Source organism: Podarcis gaigeae, assembly GCF_964106915.1.
Source record: "Podarcis gaigeae genome assembly, chromosome: 1".
Classification (NCBI taxonomy): Eukaryota; Metazoa; Chordata; class Lepidosauria; order Squamata; family Lacertidae; genus Podarcis; species Podarcis gaigeae.
This window is the reverse complement of record NC_139678.1, coordinates 118,370,141-118,397,529: the sequence shown is the minus strand read 5'-3', so window position 1 is coordinate 118,397,529 and position 27,389 is coordinate 118,370,141. Positions and strand designations below refer to the sequence as shown.

At 45.7% G+C, this 27,389-nt stretch overlaps 1 protein-coding gene across 1 annotated transcript in view; it reads left to right on the top strand.

Moving 5' to 3' along the window:
• Positions 1 to 27,389, top strand: part of MYO3B (myosin IIIB) — a 291,721-nt gene that overhangs the window by 27,720 nt on the left and 236,612 nt on the right. The window contains exons 3-6 of the mRNA XM_083704157.1: positions 8,381 to 8,564; positions 10,857 to 10,991; positions 18,695 to 18,799; positions 19,077 to 19,176. Coding sequence (XP_083560283.1) covers positions 8,418 to 8,564; positions 10,857 to 10,991; positions 18,695 to 18,799; positions 19,077 to 19,176 — 487 coding nt within the window. The 5' untranslated portion in view covers positions 8,381 to 8,417. The remainder of the gene's footprint in view (positions 1 to 8,380; positions 8,565 to 10,856; positions 10,992 to 18,694; positions 18,800 to 19,076; positions 19,177 to 27,389) is intronic.

Below are 27,389 nucleotides of genomic sequence, written 5' to 3'. Positions count from 1 at the left end.
CTCTGAGTTTCTCTGTGACAATCTGTTATAAACATCTGCAAAGCTTGAAAGTCTTGTTGTGGCCTCATGCACTTGACAGAGCAAGGAAAATCATGGATTTACAGAAGCCGTCCCAGTTTCTGATTTGATTCCAGAATGTCCCACTTTTCCTTAGGAAGTCCCTATTTTCATTGGAGAAATTTTGGAGGGTCTGGTTATTGTGACTCCCAAACCAAGGACATAAGTAATTCTACAACCTTTAGAGCCACCTGAAGGCAGCAATTTATAGGGATGCTTTTTAATGTTTAATTAAAGGTAAAGGTACCCCTGTCCGTACGGCCCAGTCGTGTCCGACTCTAGGGTTGTGCGCTCATCTCACTTAAGAGGCCGGGAGCCAGCGCTGTCCGAAGACACTTCCGGGTCACGTGGCTAGCGTGACGAAGCTGCTCTGGCGAGCCAGAGCCGCACACGGAAACGCCGTTTACCTTCCCGCTAGAAAGCAGTACCTATTTATCTACTTGCACTTAGGGGTGCTTTCGAACTGCTAGGTGGGCAGGAGCTAGGACCGAAAGACGGGAGCTCACCCCACCGCGGGGATTCGAACCGCCGACCATATGATCGGCAAGTCCTAGGCGTTGAGGTTTTACCCACAGCGCCACCCACGTCCCCAATGTTTAATTATGTTTATATATGTATTGGAAACTGCCCAGAGTGGCTGGGCAACCCAGTCAGATGGATGGGGTATAAATAATAATAATAATAATAATAATAATAATAATAATAATAATGTTGTTGAATAGGATGTCCTTATTTTCATCGGAGAAATGTTGGAGAGTAAGAATTAAGCCCAAGTTCATGTAATGGCATTTGTGCATTATGTATTCATCCTTTTTACAAAGCCTTCTTCCTCTCCCCACTTGGTTGCCCTCCGGTCCATCCCCTTCCTGCTGTGAAAATTTAGGCCATAAGTTCTCCTTAAATAAATAAAACTTTTTTAAAAAATTGATTTTTAGTGTCAAGTAGCAAAACGTAGCCATACATGGAAACCAGAGCTTAGTAGTTGTACCAAAAAGAAAGAAAAATAGTGGCTGGTTGTAGTTTTACACGTTCCAAGAAAGGCAATGAAATGGAAGTGTCTCTCCATAAGGTTCTGTGAGTCGATGGAGGGTGAAAAGCATGTTCGATTGTCTTAACGAAGCTAATAAAAGGACGCCATGTTGTATAGAAGGTGTGAGTCTTCCCTCCTCCCCAATCAATATTGCTTTTGTGAGATGGTTAATTTGTCCATAAGCACAATGGCAATCACTACTGGCAAGCACAATGACAATCACTAATCTAACTGCATTTAATAAATGGAGAATGTTCTTGATCTGAGGAGTAAAATAAGATGGTAGGGCCAGTTTGGGGTCTGCTTGTAGCAATTGTCCTATCATTTCATACGCTCCAACATTTCTCTGGTGAAAATAGGGATGTCCCGTTCCATAATGATAATTTTCCTGTTTATACACATCTCACTGGGTTGCCCCAGCCACTCTGGGCATCTTCCAACATATATAAAAACAAAACATTAAACATTAAAAAAAACACAAAACCTTCCCTATACTGTACGGTACTGTTCAGACGGCTCAGGGGATGGATAATTCCATGCCCTCCAACATTTCAGCAATGAAAAGAGGGACATCCTAAGGAAAAGTGGGACATTCTGGGATCAAATAGCAAACTGGGATGGCTTCTCCAAATCGCGGACAGCCCTGGAAAATAGATACACTTGGAGGATCTATCATTTGATTGTTTGGAAAACGTGTTCCCCAAAGGGGGTGATTTTGGGGCAAAACCACCACATGTACCCTAAAGAGCCAGGTAAGTTGCATACCACCCAATCCCGGATTCACAGAAGCTGGCCCAGCTTCTGTTTGAAATCCTGGGTGTCCAGCCTCTGCCTCCATCCGCCTCCTCGGCCTTCGCTACAGCCTTCGCTGCTGCTGTACATTGGAAGCGGGCACACCGATTGAAAGCACACTTCCAGAAGCAGGCACACCAATTCTGGCAGCTGCGCCAGCCAAGGAGGCCTGGCCACGCTGGCTGAGAAGCGCTGGTTGTGCTGTTGTGCGAGGAGAGCGGCCTGATCTCTTCTTCCTCCAGCAGCTGCCTTAAGATGGCACGGCACCCCACAAATCAATGGTCCATTCCCCTTGAACCTCCTTCTTCCCACCTGTATCCTCTGCCCAATCCTCAAGCTCCTGCCCATCCCTGATGCTTGTTTACACTCTTAGCCTATGATTGCCAGATTTTTTTCAATGAATCCAGGGACATTTTTAATTATTACTGTATTTTTTAAGCTGAGTAGCAACAGGGAGTCAGTAGTGGGGATGGTGAGACCCTGGGCCCAAGCACACATGCATATTGTATAAAGGTGCAAAGCCCTTCTTTCACACCCTGTGAAACATAAATGTGCAGCGTTTTTATTACTACTACTACTACTAATAATAATAATAATTTATTTATACCCCTCCCATCTGGCTTGGTTTCCCCAGCCACTCTGGGCGGCTTTCAACAAAGTATTAAAATACAGTAGTCCGTTCAACATTAAAAGCTTCCCTAAACAGGACAGCCTTCAGATGTCTTCTAAAAGTCTGGTAGTTGTTCTTCTCTTTGACATCTGGTGGGAGGGCGTTCCACAGCGCGGGTGCCACTACTGAGAAGGCCCTCTGCCTGATTCCCTGCAACCTCATTTCTTTCAGTGAGGTAACTGCCAGAAGGCCCTCGGAGCTGGACCTCAGTGTCCAGGCTGAATGATGGGGGTGGAGACGCTCCTTCAGGTATACTGTTGAACATTTAATGCAACAGTTGGAGTGGACTTTCTCAGAAGACAGGCTAAGACAGGGTTACCAGACATCCCCGGTTCCCGGGGACAGTCCCCAGATTTGCAAATCTGTCCCCGGGAAACATGGCAGCAGCAGCCTCAGCAGCCCAGAACCAGCCTGTTAGCGCAGTTGGCTTCAGGAGCCGCTTGCTGCTCGCTGCTCACTGCTTGCTGCCATGGTGCCCACCATTTTCCCTGCACCACGGCAGTGAGCAGCTCCTGAAGGCAGCCAGAGCCAACTGCACTACCCGGATGGCCCCTCCTGGGCAACGGCCGCCTGCCCGTGACTCCCGAGCCTTCCCTGATCTGTCAAAACAAAGGGGGAAGGAGATCAAGGAAGGCTTGGTGGTTACGGGCGGGTGTTGCGCCGTTGCCCAGTTTTTTTTAAATGGCCTCAGTCCAGTATACCTGAAGGAGCGTCTCCACCCCCATCCGTCTGCCCGGACACTGAGGTCCAGCGCCAAGGGCCTTCTGGCGGTTCCCTCGCTGCGAGAAGCCAAGTTGGGAGCCGCCCAGAGTGACTGGGGAAACCAAGCCAGGTGGGTGGGGTATAAATAATAAATTGTTTGTTTGTTTGTTTGTTTGTTTGTTTGTTTTGTACATTTTCCTTCTACGTGGATTTCCAGACTGCCTCTGCCTATAGGCTCATGGAAGGTGACAGCGGTCCAAGTATCTGGCCTGTTTGCGGGCCTGAACATGGAAGCACTGCAATCTCGCCAAACACTCCTCTCTCTTTAGCAATTTTATTCTATTTGAGGCATTGAAAGGCCGCAGCCGATTATCCCACAAACGCAGCTTCAGCCTTCTCTCTTCCATGTGGTGGTGAAAGCCGATGTGCCAGAGCTAATTGCGCATGCAGACGCTCTCAGCACCATGTGGAGATGTGCATATGGAACAATAAAACAATATTTTCTGCTTTGCTGCACAATTGTATCTGCTGCAATGCTAGGATTGCCACCACCACCCATTGCAGAGTCCCAGAAACGCGTAGCATTTTACATCACGACTCCTCAATAAAATACGGCTCTGGAGCCAAGCCTAGAACTAATTTCGGGGCCGATCTGTCCAGAAGGCTTATGTTACTGAGGACCGGATAATGATTCTCCACTGAAAGGCAGCTACTGTTGCTGAAAACTGTAAAGATATTTACAGTTTCAGAGGGCTTGTGCTGGAAATAACACCATCGGTCAGGAAGAGCTAGCGTGGCTCTATTATCCTTCCTCACTGGTCTGACACATCCTGTCCCCTTATGTGTTGAATGAGCAGTGGGGACTGGTGATAGAAGAGGGCCTTTGAATTCCCTGGAAACTGTTTATGCAATGCTGATGCAATCTTGCTGTTGATTGTTTTACTGGCTAATTTGTTTACATCCGGCATTGCTAATTCCGACGCATGTTTTGCTTTGCGGTACAATTGATGCTTTTGAATTCTGGTGCTGGAGGAGACTCTTGAGAGTCCCATGGACTGCAAGAAGATCAAACCTCTCCATTCTGAAGGAAATCAGCCCTGAGTGCTCACTGGAAGGACAGATCCTGAAGCTGAGGCTCCAATACTTTGGCCACCTCATGAGAAGAGAAGACTCCATGGAAAAGACCCTGATGTTGGGAAAGATGGAGGGCACAAGGGGAAGGGGACAGCGGAGGACGAGATGGTTGGACAGTGTTCTTGAAGCTACAAACATGAATCTGACCAAACTGTGGGAGGCAGTGGAAGACAGGAGTGCCTGGCGTGCTCTGGTCCATGGGGTCACGAAGAGTCGGACACAACTAAATGACTAAACAACAACAACAGTGGTACCTCGGGTTACATAAGCTTCAGGTTACATACGCTTCAGGTTACAGACTCCGCTAACCCAGAAATAGTGCTTCAGGTTAAGAACTTTGCTTCCGGATGAGAACAGAAATCGTGCTCTGGCGGCACGGCGGCAGCAGGAGGCCCCATTAGCTAAAGTGGTGCTTCAGGTTAAGAACAGTTTCAGGTTAAGAACGGACCTCCGGAATGAATTAAGTACTTAACCCAAGGTACCACTGTAATTGCCTTATATTTTGGTGGAAGTTTCATTGTTCAGGCTTGACTTATGCCAACCTTTGCTAACCTGATGTCCCTTGTTATAAGAAAAAACTGCTCCCTTTCCTTTACGGGGTATTCAGCCCTTATATAGTCCTTAAGTGGATTCCCTATTGATAGGAGAAAATAAACAGAGGCCAACCGGAGTATGTTGAGAAGCAAAGTGGCTAGTAAGCCTGGTCTTTATTCAAAGACCTGTTGCAACAGGGTCCCCACTCACCACACGCAGGAGGGAGAATAATCCTGAACAATGGTGCTACAGTGGTACCTTGGTTCTCAAATATAATCCGTTCCGGAAGTCCATTCCAAAACCAAAGCGTTCCAAAACCAAGGCGTGCTTTCCCATAGAAAGTAATGCAAAATGGATTAATCTGTTCCAGACTTTTAAAAAGCAACCCTTAAAACAGCAATTTAACATGGATTTTACTATCTAACGAGTCCATTGATCCATAAAATGAAAGCAATAAACAATGTATTGCAGTCACACAGTCAATCAATCAGTAGCTGAACTGGGTTTCACGCAGTCACAAAAAAGGAGCCGCAAAAACAAAAATGCAAAATAAATAGCAAAAACAGACAGACCTCAGTGTAACTCTGCAAACGGAAGCGCGGCACTCAAAACAGAAGCGTAACCTCAAAATGGAGCACATTCGACTTCCAAAAAAAGTTCACAAACCGGAATACTTACTTCCGGGTTTGCAGTGTTTGGGTTCCAAGTTGTTTGAGTACCAACCAAGGCATCTGAGAACAAAGGTACCACTGTAATTTTGAATCTTATAATTGTGTCTGAATCTTACCAGTTAACATTCTTTATAAGTATAATGATGTAGAGGCTTGCAGTACTTTATTTGTTTTCTGGCTGCACTATTCATTTTATAGATGATCCTCTATTGTCAAGTTAATGTTTACCATTATTAAGAGTGAGAGATTGACTCTTAAGTTCTTCCTCCCTTTGCCTGCAGCGCGACTTCGGCACTGAGGGTGCATCTATGCAATAATGAATGATACCTGCGCCCTCATCTTTCTTAGACAGGGAACCGGCTATCTATATAACTGAAGTTAAAATGTGTTCTGGCTTGTATTCTCAACTTTTGCAAAACTGTCGCGCCAGGCCTGGGTTAATTTGTATTGGCAGATAAAAGGTTTTTAGAGCACAAAGACAGATGTTGCAAATCTGGGGTTGTTGTTTCCTTCTAAGCATCTTTTTTTTTTAAATGGAAGAGCAAAAATCCTTTGTGGAAATTAGAAGAGTTATCTCCTGTTCATCTTGTATCAGGAAGCTATTGAAATATACTCAAAGTTGAGAGTGGATTTCATGCTTTTAATTCAGCTCATAGTGGTGAGGAGGAATGGAAGTTCCCCCAGAATGTCTGCTTTATATACATTATTTACACAATGGGCCCCATGTGATTGGCTAATTCCGGGATTCTCCTGTAGGCCAATCAGGTTGCGGATTCACTTCCACCTGGAGCTGGATTGGGTGGCTCCTGTGGACCAATCAGACTGCTGCATTCTGGAGCCTATTGTTCTAGGGCCAATCAGACTGCTGCATTTTGGATCCTATTCAACTCAGTACATAACAGCTATAGATTTTGGAGCTTTAAAAAAGTAAAAGGGGGTGGGGAAGAACCAGCTTGCTTGTATCATCAGGCCTAAAGCCTGTGGAAATAGCTGAAAGGCTATTTCCATACTAAGAGAAGCATTGCTATCCTGCAATCAAACTGTGGTTTTATCCTGTTCTGAAGCGCATTTTATTATGAGGGGTGTATGTTTTTTTTATACCCACAGCATGCGTCCATATGCAGAATAGACACTTGAGGAGGAGACTGCTACTTCCAGTGCTGGTTATAAAAATAATGAGAAGCCAGATTTTATTTGTGTAAATATTTGGTTCCTTTCAAGCTGATAATAATAATAATATAATAATAATTTATTATTTATACCCCGCCCATCGGGTTGGGTTTCCCCAGCCACTCTGGGCGGCTTCCAACAGAACACTAAAATACAATAACCTATTAAGCTTTAAAAGCTTTCCTAAACAGGGCTGCCTTCAGATGTCTTCTAAAGGTTTGGTAGTTGTTTTTCCCTTTGACATCTGGTGGGAGGGTGTTCCACAGGGCGAGTGCCACTACCGAGAAGGCCCTCTGCCTGGTTCCCTGTAACTTGGCTTCTTGCAGCGAGGGAACTGCCAGAAGGGGAGTTAATGTTCAACTCTGATGGTTTTGAGATGCTGATATTTGCAGACCCTCCAAGTGTCCCTATTTTCCAGAGATGTCCCTGATTTAGAGAAGCCGTCCAGGTTTCTGATTTGATCCCAGACTGTCCAACTTTCTCTTAGGATGTCTCTGTTTTCTTTGGAGAAATGTTGGAGGGTATGGAATTAAGCAACCCCTGAGCCGTCTGAAGGCAATCCTGTATAGGGAAGTTTCTAAAAAAAGTTTTATGTATGTTGGAAGCAGCCCAGAGTGGCTGGGGCAACCCAGTAAGATGTGTGGGGTATAAATAGGGAAATTTTCTTATAACGCATCCATATATCCAAGAAGAGAGTTGCATGCAATAAAATGAAGTATGACAAAATTGGTGGAGGATTTTGATGGCGCATGAGACCTTCAGTGGTCAAGCTGCAGGAACACAAGGTTGTGGAACATAGCTGTCAACCGTCCCTTATTTGGCGGGAAAGTCCCTTATCCCAGCGCCGTGTCCCACTGCTGTCCCTTATTGATGATGTCCCTTAAATTTCCCGGGTTTCAAAGGAAGCAGCTCCTCTCCTTCCCTCCCTCCCTGCCGGCCAGGGAGGAGGGAGGCTCCACCTGTGTTGCTTGGCTGCGTTGCTCACCCAATAAGGAGTCTAAGAATGACTGGGGGGTGGAGCTTCCATGCCTTGTACCGATCAAATCGGCCGCGTTGCCTGGGGACTCGCCTTTGCTCAGCGCTTCCCAGCGGAGAGGTGATGGTGGTTTTCCTTGCTGCATCCCTTTTGCCGGGTTGCTGCGCTGTGGGAACCACCGCTTGAGGCTTCGTTTGGCTGCTGGCTGGGCTTTCTGCCTTTGGCTTGGAGGGGCTCAGAAGTTGAACATACCTGTGCTTGGAAAATCCCTTATTTTGGCTGCTGATCCCTTATTTTCGAGGCTGCTGGGCCCTTATTTTCAAATCTGTAAGTTGACAGCTATGTTGCGGAAGAGAGTATGTTCTTCCAAGTAAAGAATTTAAATCTGTGTTGGGAAATGAATGGGCTGGATAGTGAGATGTTGCTTGCAATAAAATCCCAAATTAGAAGTTATAAAGGCTTCTAAATGTCAATGGCTGCAGGGATTGGAGCTGAAGCCTAGATGTCGCCACAATTTAGCTTCCAGACTTGGCAACCCCCCTTTAATTAACATAGTTTTCCTCATGACAGCCTCTGAGGCAAGGAGAGTTGCTTATGTGAAGCTAACCCAGTAATATTTTGCTTTAACCATTTCCTTTCCACAGGAAGCCACTCTATGGATTGTTTCAGTATAATCAGAATATGATTGGGCTGGAATCGTTACCCGATCCCTCAGATACCTGGGAAATTATTGAGACCATTGGAAAGGGAACGTATGGGAAAGTCTATAAAGTTACTCATAAGAAGGATGGCAGTTTGGCAGCAGTGAAGATTCTGGATCCTATCAGTGTAAGTAAAGAGGAAAGTTAACAATTTGATTTCCCTTTCCCCCTCCAAACAGATCCAAGGCCCCCTGGACAAACAGATGTGATGCCCATACTCAGTAATTAGAGGAAATGCAAGTATTTGTGGGTAATTGTTCAGGTGTACAAAAATCACATTATGACAGAAAGTAAGGGAGGTAGTACGGGGACGCGGGTGGCGCTGTGGGTTAAACCACAGAGCCTAGGACTTGCCGATTAGAAGGTCGGCGGTTCGAATCCCCACGACGGGGGGAGCTCCCGTTGCTCGGTCCCTGCTCCTGCCAACCTAGCAGTTCGAAAGCACGTCAGAGTGCAAGTAGATAAATAGGTACTGCTCTGGCGGGAAGGTAAACGGAGTTTCCTGGTTCGCCAGAAGCGGCTTAGTCATGCTGTCCACATGACCTGGAAGCTGTACGCCGGCTCCCTCGGCCAATAAAGCGAGATGAGCGCCCCAACCCCAGAGTCGTCTGTGACTGGACTAACCGGTCAGGGGTCCCTTTACCTTTTTTAAGGGAGATAGCTGTTCCAACGTTGCATTTAATCCCACCTGAACTCAGGCGCTTTTGTTTGTGTGCAAAGGTTGGACTTCTGTCCGTGCTGGGATCTCACACTTTGTTTGGTACTGAAAACTAAACTGGATTCGCAAATTGCATGTGCCTCTGCAATTGCAAGGCTTAAGAAGTCAACTCTGAAGATAGGTGGAGTTCTCACGTTTCAACATATTGCAGCAAAGGACCCATAATCTTTCTCAATGCGCCACAAGTGTCTAGGTTTGGTACCGTTTGTGTGTAGGACATGCATAGGTAATGTTACTTTTTTAAAAAAAAGAAGATACACAGGTAATTTATTTATTATTTAATGAAAAAATAGTTATCCGAGAAAACTAGAGTCAAGTGAAATGATTTATAAATGAAACCTAAATGGTTTGGTGGGACGCAGGTGGTGCTGTGGGTTAAAGCCTCAGCGCCTAGGACTTGCCGATCGAAAGGTCGGCGGTTCGAATCCCTGCGGCGGGGTGCGCTCCCGCTGCTCGGTCCCAGCGCCTGCCAACCTAGCAGTTCGAAAGCACCTCCGGGTGCAAGTAGATAAATAGGGACCGCTTACCAGCGGGAAGGTAAACGGCGTTTCCGTGTGCGGCTCTGGCTCCCCAGAGCAGCGATGTCACGCTGGCCACGTGACCCGGAAGTGTCTCCGGACAGCGCTGGCCCCTGGCCTCTTGAGTGAGATGGGCGCACAACCCCAGAGTCTGTCAAGACTGGCCCGTACGGGCAGGGGTACCTTTACCTTTTACCTAAATGGTTTGAGGAAAAGTAGAGTTTATGGGAATAAGGTAAAAAAAAAAAAAAAGGAGGTAAAAGACTCCTGGACGGTTAAGTCCAGTTAAATTTGACTATGGGGTGCGGCACTCATCTTCGCTTTCAGGCCGAGGGAGCTGGCGTTTGTCCACAGACAGCTTTCCAGGTCATGTGGCCAGCATCACTAAACCGCTTCTGGCACAACGGAATTCCGTGATGGAAGCCAGAACGCACAGAAACGCTGTTTACCTTCCCACCACAGTGGTACCTATTTATCTACTTGCACTGGTGTGCTTTTGAACTGCTGGGTTGGCAGGAGCTGGGACAGAGCAATGGGAACTCACCCCGTCACGGGGATTCGAACCGCCGACCTTCTGATCGGCAAGCCCAGGAGGCTTAGTGGTTTAGACCATAGCGCCACCCGCGTGGCAGAGTTTATGGGAATAAGAGCCCAATCTGAAACATCAGAAGAAAGTTTCATTGCATTCCATGAATTTATTACCTAACAGGTCTTCTTAAGTATGTAGGCAGGCAGAACAATCGTATTTTACCTTAATAGGTCAGTGAGAAGATTTGCTGGCAATGCAACCATTACACGCTGCTAAGAGCAGGACACGAGGTAGGGGCGTCTGACCCCCTCTCTCCTTCTGTAATCTTCATAGAACTCTAGCCCAATGGTTGCAATTAATTTGATTCTGAACTGATTTTAGAATGTATTTCAATTAATTGATTGTGATTTTATGTAAACTGTGCAATTTTTACTGTTGTTAGCTGCTCTGAGCCCGGCCTTGGCTGGGGAGAGTGGGATATAAATAAATTATTATTATTATTATTATTATTACCCCTTTAATATTTCTAATGCTGCCCCAAAGCGAGGTTTATGTGACTGCTGTTCAGTCTCTAGATGTGTTATGTCATGTAACCCATCCCCAACAAAGCTGTTACGTTTGTAAAGTGCCCGTCTCTGTGTGCCTCCAATTTAGGATGTGGATGAAGAAATTGAAGCAGAATACAACATCTTGCAATTCCTTCCAAATCACCCCAACGTTGTTAAATTCTATGGAATGTTTTACAAAGCAGATCAATATGTGGGCGGACAGCTGTGGCTTGTTCTTGAGGTAAGATATTCTGTGAGACTAAATCTTAATTAAAAGAGATTTTTTACGAGCTAACTGCTTCTTCCAAAAATGTAGAAGCAGAAATACTGGCCGACCGTTATTCTCAGAAGAATTCTGTCTCTTTCTGCTCATGGTTATTAATCGGAGGGTTCCTTTGGGAAGGAAATACAGTGCCAGATGTCCCCTCTACTTAGCATTTACACTGTACATTTACAAATGCATATTTGCTTCTGCCACTTCAGAGAGAATTTGGCTTCATCCAAATTTAGGTGGATGGCAAGTTGATCCATACTCAAAGATTTGGGACTGATTTGGAGGCGCGAGGGAATCAGCCAGCATATTTGTGAAAATATATACTTCTCTCAACCTCTCCAAATGAAGAAAACCCCTGTGAGGGAGAAGTGAGAGAGGAAGGGGTACAGTTTTGTGATGGACAAATATAGCTTTTAACCACAGGGAATCATTCTGCAAAGGCTCTCTGATCACAGTACTTTGGGGAGGGGCACTGAAGCAATATATTCAAGCAAAGCAACCTCTATTGTGTACTCCATTTTCACACATGTCAAGGAAGTTTTTTTACTTAGATGGCAGCAATAATGACCTCTGGCTGCCTGTCCCTGGAGTGCAGATCCAGTAGCCCCCCCCTAAAAAAAACCCACCCCAACACCTACTGTTTTACTAGCATTGAACACAACGAAGGACTCCCTTTCATACTGGTTATAACGCTGATCTGAAATGGTCGAGAGGCACGTTCTCCACTGAAAATTCAAAACAAAACTTCATTGTGCAATTTCTAATGCCCAGGTTTTGGAAGCTGCTATTTGTCTCATGTGTGAGCTATGAAGTTATTGGGTGAGAATTTGAAGGAGGACACAGTTTGAAGGACGCCACTGAACCACAACAACTGCCTTTCCTAAACTCTAAGCTCATTCCATTCTAAGCTTATTAGCTTTCCTAAGCTCATTCCATTCTTTCAATTGATCCGACCGGCAGTTAAATCATACAGCATCATGTTTCTTGGGATGTCATCCTCTCAAGACATACTGGGTGTTGGTTCCTGATCAGGTTGTAGCCTTATAGGGAAGAAGCATGCAAAAGCAAAGGAAGGTTTGGGTGGCGAGAGTCGTTGAAAGGAGTACCACCCGTGGGTGCCATCTACAGTGTTCTCCAGACCCCTCTCATTTTGCTTTGCAGTCAGTGTCACCCATAGCTAGACTGCAGACTCGGGGTAGCTGAAAAATCAATTTTGGGGTGGAGGAGGCTTCCAAGAGGGAAGCTCTCAGTGTGCCAAACCATAATCAGTGAAGATGATTTCCTAGTTTCCTTTATAAGGCCCAGACAGCATTGGAAAAATAGGGCTGAGAAGAGAGGGTTTGCTTGACACGTTCTCCTAGCTGAAATGGCCACTCCAAGCTCCAATTGGACCCGAGTATGATTTTGTTCACAAGACAGGTAGTAGCTTAGAAAAGTGATTTACATCAAGAGTGGACAGGTTCGGACTCTCCCAGTGTCTCTCTTTCCCAGGGACATTCCTAATTTAGAGAAGCTGTCCCGGTTTCTGATTTGATCCCGGAATGTCCCACTTTTCCTGTTTTCATCGGAGAAATGTTGGCGGGTATGCAGACTTCAGGCCTGTCGCATCTACTTTGTGGGTTGTCGTTGTTTTACTGGAACCCACAAATCTTCTGAACAGAGCCACGTGGCAGAAGAATTTATGAACAGGGGGCTTTGGGTCATGTTTGGGGATTAGGGATTTGATTTCTTTTCAGTACCAGAATTGAATTGAGCTCAGAGCACTTTCAGGCAGATGCCCAGAAAGGGTCAAAACATCCCCTCCCCCAGGGACTGATTTCCTGACTGTATTTCTGCTTTGCTTTTTGATAAAATTCCAAACCCTGCAGGAGCCCCTGTTGATGCATCTACTGAATCACATCCAGTTTGCCCTTCAGAATAATTCACACCCCCTCTGGATTGCAGTCATCAAACTGCAGGCGGGGAGAAAGTTAGCAAAATGTTAGCATTATTGACCCAACTGAAACACCCTGCACTTCAAGATTTGCATACCAATTTTGTCTCTGTTGTGCTGCAATTGCTATTTATAACACTTGAATTCAATGAAAGAAACTTCGTACAAAAGGGCTCAAATGCTTTTGTTGCTGTTTCTTTGATGAAATCATATATTCTTTGTGATGTGGCTAACTTCTGGGGGTGAAAATGTAATTAAAAGTTCTTATTTCCCCTCGGGGCATCTTCGTTCTGCCAGGCTTATACTCTGTGAGCAATATGTTTCTCACTCAGAGCTCCTTTGAACACTTGGACCTGTCATGACTAAAGTGTTATTATTACCTCAATGTGAGGGGAGGAAAAAGGAACTCCTGCAGCCCTGTTCACTTATTTACAAAAGCGAGCACCACACACACACACACACACACACACACACACACCAACCCCTCGCCTCCCCCTGGCCTCATGCACCAACTTTCTCAACCTCCCTCAACATGGCGACATCCAGATATTTCGGATTTCAGGTCTCATGATCCCAAGTCACTGCAAACCCTCCAAGTGTCCCTATTTTCCAGGGATGCCCCTGATTTAGAGAAGTCATCCCGGTTTCTGATTTGATCCCCTTTTCCTTAGGATGTCCCTATTTTCATTGGAGAAATGTTGTGGGGTATGGAGTTATCCAACCCTCAAGCTGTCTGAAGGCAATACTGCATAGGGAGGTTTGTTTAATGTTTAATGCTTTATTGTGTTTTTATAGATGTTGGAAGCTGCCCAGAGTGGCTGGGGCAACCCAGTAAGATGTGTGGGTATAAATAGGAAAATCATCATTCTAGAATGGGACCTCCTTGTTTTCAATGGAGAAATGTCGGAGGGTATGTCATTGGCCATGCTGGTTGGTCTGATGGGTCTCCAGCTGTTATTGGATTACATCTCCCATCATTCCCAGATACCAGTGTGATGGCTTGTGAATGCTCTTCGCAAGAAGCACCTCCGCTCACTCAGACATACATATATACAGTCTTTCAGTGGCGTAGCGTGGGGGGTGCAGGGGGGGTGGCCGCACCGGGCGCAGCATCTGGGGGTTAGGGTTAGGGGGCGCAAATCCATGGGTTAGGGGGCGCAAATCCATGGGTTAGGGGGCGCAAATTACTTGCCTTGCCCCGGGTGCTGACAACCCACGCTACGCCACTGCAGTCTTTATTTTACATATGTACAGGCAGCGCATTACAATCATGCATCTGAATCCTCCGGTTCAGATTCTGGGAGTGGCTTATGCCGGCTTCTTCTCCAACAGAAAAAGCGAAGAAGTTTCACGTGATGCCTCTCCCCCGCTCCCCCTCTTTAACTCTCTCCTTTCCCTGGCAGACGGAACCGGCATTTGTTTCACTGTGCCAGAACTTCCTGTGCGGTGCTGAGGCTATGGTTCAACACCTGAGAGCCGTCCCGCCTCCTGGCTTTCCCCACTTTCCTCAGTCGCCACTTCCTGCCCACCTCCCTCTGCCTGTTCCTGCTCCTCCTCTGCGTTCTCTGGCAGTACCAGTGTTCAGGGGTGGTGGGAACTGTAGTTCAAAAACAGCTGCTGTCCCAAGTTTGGGAAACCTTGATCTAGAGGGTCTTAAGTTGAGGAAGGCCACTTTGTACTGTGAGGCTACAAGCCTTTTTCCAACCCCAGTATGAGGCACCAAAACAGAAGCAAAGAAACATCCACAACTGTACCTCTCATGCCATACTATATGTTCCTAGGCCACTCAGGTTGAGAGCCAGTGTGGTGTAGTGGTCAAGAGCGGTAGACTCGTAATCTGGTGAACCGGGTTCGCTTCTCCGCTCCTCCACATGCAGCTGCTGGGTGACCTTGGGCTAGTCACACTTCTCTGAAGTCTCTCAGCCTCACTAACCTCACAGAGTGTTTGTTGTGGGCGAGGAAGGGAAAGGAGAATGTTAGCCTCTTTGAGACTCCTTCAGGTAGTAATAAAGCGGGATATCAAATCCAAACTCTTCTTGTTCTTCTTGAGCTCACACCTCATCTTAATAGGGTTGTTATGGATCTAAACAGCAAACATACAGTGGTCAGAGCTGCTTCAAGGAGATATACTGGTCCGTCTAGAACTATGTGGTTTTATAGCTGAGATATTCTACTGGTGAATGCCATAGAAAAAAGACACCAGAGTGATAGCAAAATAGCTACTGGAGAGACATGAGTGATGAACTAATGATGTGGGCAAAAATCCATTTAGAAAGGTTTTAATTTTACTTTTTCTCTCGCCGTTTTAGTGTGTGGAAAACTATAGATGGGGAAAATGTTTGCAAGAAGCTGTGCTTTTCTGGATTCTGAATGTTTCATCTCGGTTGTTGGCAGAATGCACCATCAAGCCCGAGTATAGAGATATGTCTGCCATCTATTTTATATTGCCTGCCAGCAGGAGTATTGATGGAGTGAAGGTTTGAAATGACTGTAATTTGTGGCCTCCCAGTTATCAAGTCCATCAATCTTGTCCCTTAAACACACACACACACACACACACACACACACACACCCTCCTGGATTTTCCTTGACACAAAAAGCAGTTTTAGAAAAGATACGTTAGTATAAAAGTATACCACTTCTGACACACACACACAATATTTTAAAAAAGAGATGAATCCCATTAAAAACAACAATACTCAATTCAGTTTAGGTAACTTTGGGCAAGGACCAAAGCTCAGTGGTAGAGAACGTGATGTGTTGTGTGGAGGAGGTCTCATGTTCGGTCCCCCACCTCTCCAAGTGTCACAGAAGCATGCCGGTCAGTAATCACAGAGTTCAAAGTTGGAGTTAACTCCTTATTAGCAAAAAAAAAAACCCCACACCCATGATTTCCACAGACTTGGTTCAATGTCAGGCCTAATGAGCAGCTCATTCTTGGTGGTCTTATTCCATGAAAAGCAGTTGCTGAGACAGAAATTCCTCATCTCCACACAGCTGTCCCATTCCCCTCCTCTCCAGGGCTTTCCCCCAAGCAACCGGAGGCTGCGCCCGTGTGCAGTCTGTCCCTGCTCCACCCTTTTCATGCCTCTTCTGGTTCTGGGAGACCAAGAGGGAGGGAAACTTGTTGCAGTAGGAGGAAGAGACACCCGTGACTCTTCACCAGCCCGACTCTTCTCTGCCTCTTGGCCTCCCTCTCTCCACTCACCTTCAGCTTCTGCCTCAGATGCTGACCTGCCACAGACTCTTCCCCGCTCACTAAAGCCTGTTACATCTTCAGCTTCTAACACCTCGTACTCCCAGTCTTCTCTCTCTTCACCACTACTCCCTGCTTTATTCAAGTCTTCTTCCCTTGGGGGTTCTCCAGCTGGTTCCTCCCACTATTCCTCTGCGTCCAACCCGTCCATGAAACCAGGAAAAGAAAGACAGGAAGACCCTCTGCTTGAGACCCTGGAGAGCTGCCGAAACTGAGCTAGAGCAGGCATAGGCAAACTCGGCCCTCCATATGTTTTGGGACTACAACTCCCATGATCCCTAGCTAACAGGACCAGTGGTCAGGGATGATGGGAATTGTAGTCCCAAAACATCTGGAGGGCCGAGTTTGCATATGCCTGAGCTAGAGGGACAAATAGTCTAACCTAGTATAATGCAGCTTCCAGTTCTCTTATGTTTTTAGATTCCTAATTTTTCCACCTATTTTGCCAGGCCTAAGGGCAAATCAGATCCTATGGGCCTTTTACATTAACAACAACAGTATCAAAATTAGATGACTTCGAAATGTCACTTGAAGCAGGAACCTATCAATTATAAGCCATCCTAGTCCCTAACATGGATGTTGGAACCCAATGGTTTAAGGGAACCTTAGGGTCTCATTCTGATCCTCAATGCATTGACCCTTTAAAGTGAATGGAAGGAAGGCAATGAAGAAGGAGTAGTTTGGTCGGCAGAGTGTGAGACTCTTAATCTCGAGGTCATAGGTTATAGCCCCACGTTGGGCAAAAGATTCTTGCATTGCAGGGGTTTGGACTTGATGACCCCTGAAGTGTAGGTGGCTTCCCACAAGGCAAGACACAGTGATAACAGAACTAACAGAACTGGACAACAGGGGCAAAGCAAGTGCTTTTATACGTTTCTGAAGGCCTGGGCCACTCCCACTCTCAGCGTGATTGGCTGTCTAAACTTCCAAGCTGCAAATCACGACTCGGGGTTTAAGGGCCAATGGCAGAGGCCCAAATCCTGAAATGTTCTGTGATTGGATATCATGTATCGAATCAGAACACAGGGGCTCAGAATCCTTAGTCCTGACTCAAGCAAAAACAGACCATTGAATACATAACAACCCATGTGGTCCCTTCCAACTCTACAATTCTATGATTTTGCAGTGGGATTTGCTTCCCTCCTGAGGAGAAGGCTTTATGTCTAGGGGAGCTGCATTTATCCATGGAGGCACTGTACTCATTAATAACCTTGTGATGATGACAAAGCCTTTGACCCATGAGATGTATATTTTAGGACCCACCCCACTCTCTTAATTCTAATGTTTTTTAACTGTTTTTAATACTGTGTTTTTAAAATGGCCATAACCCGCCCTGGACCTCATGGTGAATGAAGAGCAGGAAAGAAATTAAACCAGTAAATAACAGGTCACGAGCATCCTTGATTTCATCTATGTGAAGCAATTCTCTGTGCAGGCATTTGGAAAAGCTGCCACACGTTTCCCATTCCTGAGAATGGGACCAATGAAGTTCACAGGTTTCTGGATTGTGGCTTCTGTTTGGAAACAGAAGTGTTGTGGGAATCAAGAGGGCCTAGTTCCATGAGCTTACAGCCCAGCGTCGAATCTCTTGTGGCATTTTTTCATCTCCGCCAAGCTAAGCAGTTGGCTCCTTACCTCTCTCGCCCTGACCTAGCTACTGTGATCCACACGACGGTCACCTCCAGACTGGATTATTGTAACTCGCTCTACGTGGGGCTGCCCTTGAGACTGACCCAGAAACTCCAGCGGGTGCAGAATGCCGCGGCGAGACTCCTTACGGGGTCCTCGCTGCAAGATCACATTCACCTGGTGCTATACCAGCTGCACTGGCTCCTGGTGGAGTACAGGATCAGGTTTAAGGTGCTGGTTTTAACCTTTAAAGCCCTATACGGCCTAGGACCCTCGTACCTATGGGACCACCTCTCCTGGTATGTCCCACAGAGGAACTTACAATCTTCAAACAAAAACATCTTGGAGGTTCCAGGCCACACAGAAGTTAGGCTGGCCTCAACCAGAGCCAGGGCTTTTTCGGTTGTGGCTCCGATCTGGTGGAACGCTCTGCCAAAAGAGACTAGGGCCCTGCGGGACTTGACATCTTTCCGCAGGGCCTGCAAGACAGAGCTGTTCCACCAGGCCTTTGGTCAGGGCGCAGCCTGACTCCCTCCTTTGGCAATCTTCACAGAACTCTAGCCCAATGGTTGCCATCAATTTGATTTGAATTAATTTTATAATGAAATGATTTTAGAATGTTGTATTATTTTATTGTTGTTAGCCGCCCTGAGCCCGGCTTCGGCTCGGGAGGGCGGGATATAAAAAATATATATTATTTATTATTATTATTATTATTATTATTATTATTATTATTATTATGTGTATATATTGTTACTTGATCCATGAAAGCAGAGATCTGCAAGCTAAACAGGTCTGTTGAGTGACTAACAGGGGGTCTTGCTCTGCTTCTCTTTCGCCCCCTTTTTGCAGCTGTGCAACGGAGGTTCTGTCACAGACCTTGTCAAAGGCTTGCTGAAGTGTGGCCAGCAGTTGGATGAAGCTATAATCTCGTACATCTTATACGGCGCTCTCCTGGTAAGGATGTTCATTAAGCTTCTAATGACAGCAGAGGGTGCAATTTACCCAACTGATGACATTTTCTATTTATAAATGATGGCGTGGCTGACAGTAAAACGCGGATTTTGTTATAGCAGCAGCGGGGGGGGGGGTCTGTTTGCAGGATGTGATCCATCTAACAGTGTGCATGCAGATTGTTTTGAGTGCCCTCCCTAAAATTTGGGAAATTACATTTCAAAATGAGAGTTAGCATCTTCTCTCTCTCCCCTCCTCCTCCTCCTTTTTTTGGCACCAGGGTCTTCAGCACTTACACAACAACCGGATCATTCACCGTGACGTCAAGGGGAACAACATTCTCCTGACGACAGAAGGAGGAGTCAAGCTTGTTGACTTTGGTAATGAACAGCTTCTTTCTTTAGACCAGGGTGTCTGGGTTTTTTGACTGCATGGGAAGGCAGAGAAGTCTCTTCACCTGAGTGCTCTTTCGGGGTGGAATCTTGAAATGAGAAGGCACAAAATGCACGAACGTAGCAATGCTAGGGGAGGGGTCGTAACTCAGAGGCAGCAGAGCTCACACTTTGCAGGCAACAGATGGGTAGCCGTGTTGGTCTGCCATAGTCAAAACAAAAAAAAAAAAAAATTCCTTCCAGTAGCACCTTAAAGACCAACTAAGTTAGTTCTAGGTATGAGCTTTCGTGTGCATGCACACTTCTTCAGATACACTGAAACAGAAGTCACCAGACCCTTCTATATAGTGAGAAGGTGGGGAGGGGTATTACTCAGAAGGGTGGTGGGAATGGGTGATTGGCAGATAGCTGTGATGAGCCTGTTGACGACTCTTAACGACTGCAATAGGTCTTACAGGAAAAAGCAAGCAAGAGTGCCCAGGTTTGATATCTGGAATCTCCCAGTAGGCCTCGTTTGAAATCCTGGAGCTGCACCCAAAGGTCTGCTCACTATAAGTGAAATATACTCGGAGTCGAGAGTGGATTTCATGCTCTTTGTTCAGCTCATAGTGGTGAGGAGGAATGGAAGTTCCCCCAGAATGTCTGCTTTATATACGTTATTTACACAATGGGCCCCATGTGATTGGCTAATTCTGGGATTCTCCTGTAGGCCAATCAGGTTGCGGATTCACTTCCACCTGGAGCTGGATTGGGTGGCTACTGTGGACCAATCAGACTGCTGCAATCTGGAGCCTATTGTTCTAGGACCAATCAGGCTGCTGCATTCTGAATCCTATGGTTCAAGGACCAATCAGACTGCTGCATTTTGGATCCTATTCAACTCAGCACATAACAATAAGGCAGCCTCCTGTGTTCTCAGATATGGGGAAGAGGAGGAAGAAGCTGCTAGTCTATCGGGTTACTCGCAGGAAGCCTGACCAGCAATCAGGTCAAACAAGCTCCCAGCCTCCTCCCAGTGGCTTATAAGTCTTGGATGGAGTCATGGGAGGGAGGAGGCAGAGGAGAAGCTTGGAGAAGGCAGAAGCTGCTGTTTGAGGGATGAACCAGCCAGATCGCTCCTGAGCTGATGGGAAGGGTAAATTGGGTGCGTTTTCTCTCCCCGCGGAGTCTGGCTATTTCCATCTGGCAGAAAGATGGCAGGACTGCCTCCCCAAACATTAGGAGTGTTAAAATTACCTGCTTTGATGGAACCCCTAGAAATTACAAAACAGTTTGGAAGGAAGAGAGGGAAAACTCTGGTCCTGATCTGATTGTATGTAAAGCACACCAGCTGTGGCTACGTGTCCATATCTTGCTCAATGAATTCTCAATAGTAACAACCAGGTTTTTTGTGTCGGTGGTGGGATCAGGACTCACACAGTTACCTGATTTGGGCTATCTATATGTGTTCAGCCCTAGCAATCGAATCAGGCCAGGAACCTTCCATGCTTCTCCCTCATGTTGCATTCAGATCAGAGCATTTGTTCACAGAAATAATATTGGGGAGAGGCTCTTTTTTCGCCAGTGCAGCGAAGGCAAAGAGGAAATCTCTATATTTTAAATATTATCTTTTCCATATGAAAAGAAGGCACTGTTCTTTCTAAAACAGTTTTGACTAGCCTTTAGCATATTTATTCACTCTCGGCAGAAGCTGAAGTGGTCCTCTGGGTCCAAAAGCTAACAGATCCATTTAATTTGCAATTACATCTGTAAGATATGAGTGTGACTGAAAATTGGAAGCCTCCATAAAAGGATTAAAGAGAGACGGGAGGAAGTGGGTTTTGCAGTAGACCTCTGAATAAGCTTGCTGATTTCTTGAGGAGGATGCTAATTCAAGTAATAACGATAGCAATAATAAAAAGAGACGAGGCAGATGTGACTCACGCAGCCAAGTTTTATGTCTTCAAAAATGGGGTCAGCACATTGCATCTTCCTCCCATCACCCCATAGAGTGGTACCTCAGGTTAAGTACTTAATTCGTTCCGGAGGTCCGTTCTTGACCTGAAACTGTTCTTAACCTGAAGCACCACTTTAGCTAATGGGGCCTCCTGCTGCTGCTGCGTCGCCGGAGCACAATTTCTGTTCTCATCCTGAAGCAAAGTTCTTAACCCGAGGTAATATTTCTGGGTTAGCAGAGTCTGTAACCTGAAGCGTATGTAACCTGAAGCGTATGTAACCCAAGGTACCACTGTACTTGCAAACGCCTAGCAGCAACTAACGCAATCAGTTCGCAATCGCCATCTTGGGACAGAGGCTATGCACACATTACTCGTTAGTCTGGCTCCAATGTGCTTCCATTGTTGGTGTTTGAAGCCAGGTACACATGACACGGGTAGGACGCAGGTGGCGCTGGGGGTTAAACCACAGAGCCTAGGACTTGCCAATCAGAAGGTCGGCAGTTCAAATCCCCGCATGGGGTGATCTGCCGTTGCTCGGTCCCTGCTCCTGCCAACCTAGCAGTTCGAAAGCACATCAAAGTGCAAGTAGATAAATAGGTACCACTCCAGCGGGAAGGTAAACGGCATTTCCGTGCGCTGCTCTGGTTCGCCAGAAGTGGCTTAGTCTTGCTGGCTACATGACCCGGAAGCTGTATGCCGGCTCCCTCGGCCAGTAAAGCAAGATGAGCGCCACAACCCCAGAGTCGTCTGCGACTGGAGTTAACGGCCAGGGGTACCTTTACCTTTACCTTTTTACACATGACATCAGCAACAACCCATCTTTATCTTGTAGCTTCTTGAGAAATACTCCTATATGGTGCATTTGCCCTCAAACCATCTTCTATTGAATTTGAAAATGGAGGCCACACTTAAGCAGAGGTGTGTGCAGTGCAGATGTTCATTGCACATGTGCAGAAGATAGCTTCATAGAATTTGATGGAGTTTGATGTGGTTGCAGGCAGGAGAAATAAATCAGGTAGCTAAGCAATGGTGTGTTTCCCCTCTGTTCTCCCAACCCCTTCTATTTTTACGTCTAACATCTGGTGTAGCTTGCTCACAACTTCATGGCATTTTTGGTTGCTCCTATAAAGGTATTGCCTACCTGGAGATTTTGCAATAAACCTCCACACTCACTCGCCCCACCCCACCCCAATTCCTGTCCAGAGGGTTACAGCAATAATATAAAGAAGTGAATAAACATGCATAATACTGAGTTGGGAGAGTTAACCAGCAAACACAGGGTTTCCCATACTGGAGTCTCCAGTACAAGTCCCATCATTCCTAGCTATCAGGACCAGTGGTCAGGGCTGATGAGAACTGCAGTCAAAAAAAAAAGCTGGATACCAAAGTTTGGAAAACACTGAGCCAACAGAACAAGACAGAAAAGTAATTCACATCAGGTCAGTAGCTCAGTTGGTTAGAGTGTGGCAATGATAACGCCAAGGTTTCAGGTTTGATTCCCTGTATGGGACAGTTGCACATTCCTGCATTGCAGAGGGCTGCACTAGATGATCCTCAAGGTACCGTATTTTTTGCTCTATAAGACTCACTTTTTCCCTCTTAAAAAGTAAGGGGAAATGTGTGTGCGTCTTATGGAGCGAGTGCAGGCTGTGAAGCTATCCCTCTTGTTGTTCTGGCTTCTGAGATTCAGAATATTTTTTATTTTATTTTTTTCCTCCTCCAAAAACTAGGTGCGTCTTGTGGTCTGGTGCGTCTTATAGAGCGAAAAATACAGTACCTTCCAACTCCAGAATGCTATGATTCTATGAAACCACAATCTATTTTTTTTTTGGGGGGGGGACCTTTCAGTATGTAAATGTGGCTTCTCAAAAACCACCCTACTGGGCAGCAATCGCCAAGCAGAATAAACTCCTTTATATACATCCCATCTGGCACTTCAATAAGTGCTAATTCCCTGGTACTTCCAAAGTAGCTGAATTTATTTTAAGAGCAAAGGCTCTGTGATTGCTTTGTGCAAGGAATGTGAGAGCAGATGCCTGTTTATTGCAGGGAGGTGCAGAAATTTGTTATTGATGAGTAGTTGAAACACACAGTTTTGAGGAGCCAATTGGGCAAACAACTAACCTAAAGCAACAGCTTATTGAGTAGTCTCATTGGCATCTAAAGGGTAAGGGGTGGAAATCACATTTTATCCGATGCTGTCTTCCCGGGACAATAATTAGCACCAGCAGCTTGCTTGAGCTGCAGGAAATAACCCGTCAATGCCAAAAGAAAAGAGCACATCGGAGGGAGGAAGTAAAAAAAAGGGAACAATATTGGTTGAGTAGCATTTTTCAATATTTTGCACATAATCACCATGTTGCACTCCCACAGTGGGATATAAAATCCAAAATAGAACAAGAATTGCAAACGATTGATGCTGTCAACTGCCTGTGCTTTAGTGAGAGAAGAGTTGGATGAGAGAGCCATAAGTTTAGGTGGCTTTTTGCCTGATTCTTTGACATACATTTCTGACATCTCAAAAAAAACACCTTGCAAAATATTTGATGGCACAAAATGTAATGTGTTTGCTAAGATGAAATCTACCTGCATTCCAAACCCATTTTGAAACTGGAGGAAACCTAAGCGCTGTCCATTTAGTCCACAGAATGACACAGGTACAATTTCAGATTTCAGTGTGTTTGCACTTACGCAGTGGCCAAAATTCTTAGGAAGGTACAAAGTACCGTATTTTGCGCTCTATAAGAAGCACCTCTTCCCTCCTAAAAAGTAAGGGGAAATGTGTGTGCATCTTATGGAGCAAACGCAGGCTGCACAGCTATCCAGAAGCCAGAACAGCAAGAGGGATCGCTATGCAGAGATCACTCTTGCTGTTCTGGCTTCTGGGATTCAGAAGATTTTTTTCTTGTTTTCCTCCTCCAAAAACTAGGTGCATCTTATGGTCTGGTGTGTCTTATAGAGTGAAAAATATGGTATATCCAAATCTCTCTCCTGCTCTTTGATATATTCAAGATTGAATTGCAAAACAACAAAGCATAGCAAAATGAAAGCTTGTATTTTCCAGAGCATTTGTAGCCGTTCTATTTCATCTTTATACCTCAAGTATATATACGATTATGATTATACGATTCAAAACAATAATGGCTTTCACTGCATTCCTGTGGCCACTAAACCGAGTGTAAGGCCTGTTGAACTCAATGGAACTTACTTCTGAATAAACATGCAAAGGAATGTGCAGCAGGAAGAACCTGGTAGGTAGAAATACAGGTGCTCCTGATATTACATCTGGTCTGCAACAGAGGTCAGAGAAAATGCTTCCCCCATACTCCCTAAATGATACCCTGAAAAATGGTGAGGTTACCTTGTTGTTGTTGGCATTCATTTTTCTTGAGAGACGATGGAGGTGAAGTCAAATGGCTGTGTTAGGAGCACTGAAGTGACCTCCCCAGGTTGCAAGCCTGGGCAGTGTGTATGGAGATCCTGGGCTGTCCACATGACAGCCCCAGCTTGGTCTCACTGATGTGGTCCAAAGGAAAGCAGAGCAATATGTTTGGTACCAGCTTGGCTGCAGGAGTTGCTGCTAGAAGGAGATATGCAAGGCACTGTCCAACTGTCTTAGGGACTCCACTCCAGCTTTGTGTAGGGTTTACTCCTTAGCCTTTTCTTCTCCTGAAGATATCCCACAAGGCAGCAAAGGTTTCAGATCAGAGTTCTTCTACTAGATGATGATGATGACAATAATAATAATAATAATAATAATAATAATAATAATAATAATAATAATTTTATTTATGCCCCTCCCTTCCTGGTTCAAAAACCAGGCTCAGGGCAGCTAACAACCAATTTAAAACACTTAATTATAAAAGCAGCATATAATACAGTATAAAAACATGAATAACAATAAAATTCAAAAATCAATTTAGGGGAAATAAGCATTAGATAATCCCCAGGGCTAACTGGCTAAATTGGTCCTACTTGGGCCAACAAGGAGGCCAGGAGAGAATTAGCTGTGGGGTCTCAGAGCGGGTGATCTTCATAAAAGGGAAAGGTGAGGGAAGAGAAGGGAAATAAAAGATCAGGCTGAATTCAAATTAAAGGCCAGGCGGAATAGCTCTGTCTTATAGGCCCGATGGAAGGAGGTTAAATCCTGAAGGGCCCTAGTCTCATGGGACAGAGCATTCCACCAGGTCAGAGCCATCACTGAAAAGGCCCTGGCCCTGGTGGAGGATAGTCTGACTTCCTTAGGGCCCGGGACCTCTAAACTATGGTTATTCATGGACCTTAAGGTCCTCTGTGGGGCATGCCAGGAGAGGCGGTCCCATAGATGGGCTACCCTCCCAGGTTGACAAGCCTCCCCTCTCTCTACAGCACGTGCAGAAACCGCCTTCTTGACCATTGGACCCACCGTTGGTCTTGTCCACTCAATCCACCAGAGTCTGTCTTCATGTACAGGGCAAGTCCCTAACTCACTGAGAGTTTGAGACCCATTAGCTACCCTCACCTGGTTTAGCCAGCCAGTGGAAGCCATTCCAGGGTGTGGCTGCTGTCACACGCAAACAGCTTCTAGGAGCCACAGGTGTTAGCTGAATGCAGGGTTGGGGACCAAAGATGCAAAACTACCCCAGAAGGTGTATGGTGTGTCTCCCACCAGTGGTACTACCCCTCCGCTAACACCCCATATAGCCTGGTTAAGTTGAAAACAGGGTGGCCCACTTTCTCCCAGCACAAAACTACCAATGAATACACCCTATTGGTTTCACACACTGATTTGTCACTGCTCTCCCCAATGAATCCTGGGGGTTGTAATTTGGTCAAGGTGCTGAAAATTCTGTTTGGGGGGGCGGTCCCCACCTTTCCCTTTGAAAACTACCATTCCCAAGGAAAGGGAAGGGCCTTTAAGTCTAGTTTAAGTCCGATGCAGACATGACTTCTGAATACCTGTTTACTCTTATATACTTGTCACTTTTGGTTGTGATCAATACATGCTATTAAGCCCAAGAGAGCCATTTTAAAATTGAATACAGATTCTAAGCGATCTACAGCAAATTACAGAAAAGGAAATTTTTGCACACGGGCGAGGACTACAGAGATCAATATTCAGTTAGTGAAAAATTCTGTAAATGGTTGCCAAATTACTCCGAACTTCTCTGAGTTATCCCTCTTATAGTACATAATTTGTTCTTTGTTGGATGACTCTATAAGGTCTTCAGTTCCCAAATACAGGTGGAGATTAGGCTCCCCCAGACATCCTTTTTATTGCACATTTACCATGATTTGTGCTTACGATGCTGTTACTTGTGATTCCACTTCAATACAAGCATTTTGAGGTGGTCAGCCTGCTTCATTTCCAGTCAGTGGATATCCTCCTGAAATCCCATAATTTTCCTGCTTTTGTTGTGTTAAAGTGCCTCAGGGCAGCAATAACATGGTTGCATTGGAGGAGTACAGGCGATTTATGCAGTAGTTATGTTCGAGGCCCCTGTGTGCGTAAGTGAAGTTGTGTAAAGTGGGGAGCACCCTTTAAACGCCCTCTCCACCACTCTCTCTTCAATCCATACCCAAAATGCCGTATGTAAAAAATATCCACAACTGACATTGAAGCTCTGGGGCTGGCAGGAGGCTGGGGGATAAGTGGAAAAGCAACTCCTGCTGCTGCTGCACTTGAAATTGAAATCGAAATACTTTATTGTCGCTTGTACAACTTGTATACAGTGAGATTACACGAGCACCTCCCACTCAGCTCTCTTAGTCTTAATTCCCCTCATTTACTGGCACAAACCCACCAAACCCGAAAGTCAGTTGCCCTGTTGTTATCTTTTCATTCAGCAGCCTAACAGCCCACACATAGAAGCTGTTTTTTACCCTGTTGGTGAGACTAATCATGCTTCTGTATCTTCTGCCTGAGGGCAGGAGATCAAGAAAGTGCCGGCCAGGGTGTGAATCATCCCTGAGAATTTTCCTCACTCTCCTGAGGCAACGTTCTTCCGCTATGTCATCCAGCGGATTCACGGGACAGCCCATAATATCTTGTGCTGTATTCACCACCCTCTGTAGGCACTTCCTATCAGTTGATGTCAAACCAGTGTACCACACCGTGATGCAGTATGAAAGGACACTTTCTATTGTGGACCGGTAGAAGGAGATCATCAGATGTTGATCGGCATCGTTCTTTTGCAGTACAGAGATGGAGTCTCTGTTGGGCTTTCTTAACCACCTGGGTTGTATTGATTTTCCAAGTAAGGTCTTCACTGAGATAAACTCCTA